Source organism: Dermacentor silvarum, chromosome 6, assembly GCF_013339745.2.
Source record: "Dermacentor silvarum isolate Dsil-2018 chromosome 6, BIME_Dsil_1.4, whole genome shotgun sequence".
NCBI lineage: Eukaryota > Metazoa > Arthropoda > Arachnida > Ixodida > Ixodidae > Dermacentor > Dermacentor silvarum.
This window is the reverse complement of record NC_051159.1, coordinates 57,454,531-57,457,180: the sequence shown is the minus strand read 5'-3', so window position 1 is coordinate 57,457,180 and position 2,650 is coordinate 57,454,531. Positions and strand designations below refer to the sequence as shown.

At 47.7% G+C, this 2,650-nt stretch overlaps 1 protein-coding gene across 1 annotated transcript; it reads left to right on the top strand.

Annotated features, from left to right (window-relative positions):
• The first annotated feature begins 251 nt into the window (after positions 1-251).
• LOC119456674 (cuticle protein 64-like) lies at positions 252-2,196 on the top strand. The gene is made up of 3 exons (XM_049668844.1): positions 252-277; positions 782-1,508; positions 2,067-2,196. Coding segments are annotated over exons 1-3 (732 nt in total). The 5' UTR covers positions 252-274; the 3' UTR covers positions 2,069-2,196.
• Positions 2,197-2,650: the final 454 nt, after the last annotated feature.

Here is a 2,650-nt window from a genome sequence, read left to right as displayed (position 1 = left end):
TCCTTCACTGGAGTCCTTCAGGAGTGTTATTCTCAAGGTTAGGGTGCGGCATCCATTCCAGTTCAAAGCGCGTAAAACGCATCGCAGCACTTTGGATTTGGACTGTCACGGAGTCGTGCGGAATACCAAAACCAGTGAAATTCTTGGCATCATTTATTAATTTTATAGTTGACCGTATCAGGTGTCCACGGCTTCAAGCAAGAATTTTTCGTATATAAGGGCTCCGGAACCCAGCACGTCTAGCAGTTGGCTCAGCAGCAGCTCTGAAGTCACCATGGTGAGCAATATTGTCCGGAGTTTTCTCTGCAGCATAAGCAGCATGACTGACTTTGATACAACTGTCTATCCCGAAATATTCCAGCCCACATAAATGTTGAACACGGCACTAGACCAACTTACCTCCCTATATGAATTGACGCAATTGTTCAAATTTGTCAACGGTCATTTTGTTCAATGATGCTAGAAACGCCTTCTAGCCTAGAGAAAATATGTGAGCGTGTTATACAGCGTCAACACGCAATAATGTTTAAGAGCTACCATACTGTCAATATAATTCGTTACCATACTGTCAATATAAACGTTAGAGAATCCGAAAAATTACGTACTGAGAACACGATATCTCCTGTTCGTTTAATGAGCGCGTTCGCTTAATGAACTCGATCAATCATAAACACTGCTTCAATGCCTAAATACCAGTCCATAATATCAGCCGTAATCTGATTAGTAATCAATTTGAAGAAGTTGCAAGACCGCATCAAAACAAACATACATAACTACGCAGATCCGTGCTTGCGTCGTCTTGGCTCTCGCCACCAGCGCTCTCGCTGGTTACACAGGCCTCGGCTACGGCCTTGGCTACGGCCTTGGCTATGGCGGCTACGGTCTGGGTTATGGTCTTGGCTATGGCGGCTACGGCTACGGTCTTGGCTACGGCGGCTTCGGCTATGGTCTTGGTTACGCCGGCTATGCCCCAGCTGTTACCACCGTCGCCCACGCTGCCCCAGCTGTTACCACCGTCGCCCACGCTGCCCCAGCCGTCGCCACATACGCCGCTGCTCCAGCTGTGACCAAGGTCGCCACCACCTACCACGCCCCAGCTGTCACCGCCGTTGCTCACGCCCCAGTCGCCACCGCTGTCGCTGCTCCAGTGGCCACCTACGCTGCTGCTCCAGCTGTCGCCACCGTTGCCCATGCTGTCCCAGCTGTCGCCGCCTACCACGCCCCAGCTGTGACCACTGTGGCCAATGCCCCAGTCGCTACCGCTGTCGCTGCCCCAGTGGCCACCTACGCCGCTACCTACCACGCCCCAGCTGTCACCACCGTTGCCCACGCTGCCCCAGCTGTCGCTGCCTACCACGCCGCCCCCGTCTACGGTTACGGTGTTGGCACCCTCGGCTACGGTGTTGGCCACTATGGTTTCGGCCACGGTCTCCTCGGCTATGGCCTGAACTACGGCTACGGCCTTGGCTCTCCCTTCCACTACGGCGCTCTGCTCCGCAAGAAGAAGTGTAAGTATACATCTCCGTATGTATTTTAACGTGTAGCCTATTTCAGTTCCAGAATTGAACAAGTACGTTGAAAGACAAACTACTCCCAGGACAACACATAATTGTAACGTGTCTTGCAGTGACTACGAAATCAATCAGTCCCGAGTATTCTGTCCTTGCCTTTTAAAAATATTTTCCACAGCTGAGCAGAGCCAATAGAAACTGTACCTGAATCATTCAAGAACGCCGTTCTAAAGAATAAAGTCATCAGGTTAGGCTGCGCAAACACCGAAGGATGTAAAATCAGGAAGAATCACCTTTGCAGCTTAGTGCACGTTACTTCACAGTGCTATGCGAATATTATGGTTCAGTTTTTGTCAATGAATTCGCCGTTGTATTTTCTTCTAGTTCGGTTCACTTCTATTCATACCATATATTCATATAGATGTAACGTTGCAGGCGTACACTAAGTTACCTATTGTCATGTTGACGCAGGCGCTTATAGCATTCTTTACATTCGAATCGTTCATAGTGTGCCCAGTGTCTAACATTATACTATTTTCTGTTTCCTCGTTTCAGAAACCAATCAACTCTAATTTATTCGGAGACGCAAAAAAAGAGAAATCGTAAACACTCACTTCCACATTGCTCTTGGCATGAGCAAAGACTGTTATTATGGATGAATAAAATTGGTTCGCACGGTATTATATCAGTGACTCACCTTTCTTTTTTTCGGATTTTGCTATGTCTTACCAACCAAAATTTCGGTACCCATCTACTTTTTGGCATATGCATTGCGTCAGTGTCTTGTACATAGCTGCGATCACAAATGCTCTGTTCCTACTAAGTCCACGACAAGGGCACCCAAAAGAAGAAACTTGTGCTCTCAAAAAGGATCGGTTGGCGAAAATAAACATATGTACTTCTTTTTAGAATGGAGCGCTGCTAATAGAAAGGGCTCAGTTTCAGCTGCGAAAGCACTTAGAAACCTGTACACTGAATAAAGTCAGCCAAAATGTTTATTTTAAGAATTGTCGACTAGCGGCGCCCGGTGACGCCAGTAATAGATGGGACCGCTACAAGTGGCCGCAGCAGTTTCACACCGATTCCTCCTGTGTTAGGTTGGCTACTAGTGTGTTAACGTCTTTGAGGATCAATGTATT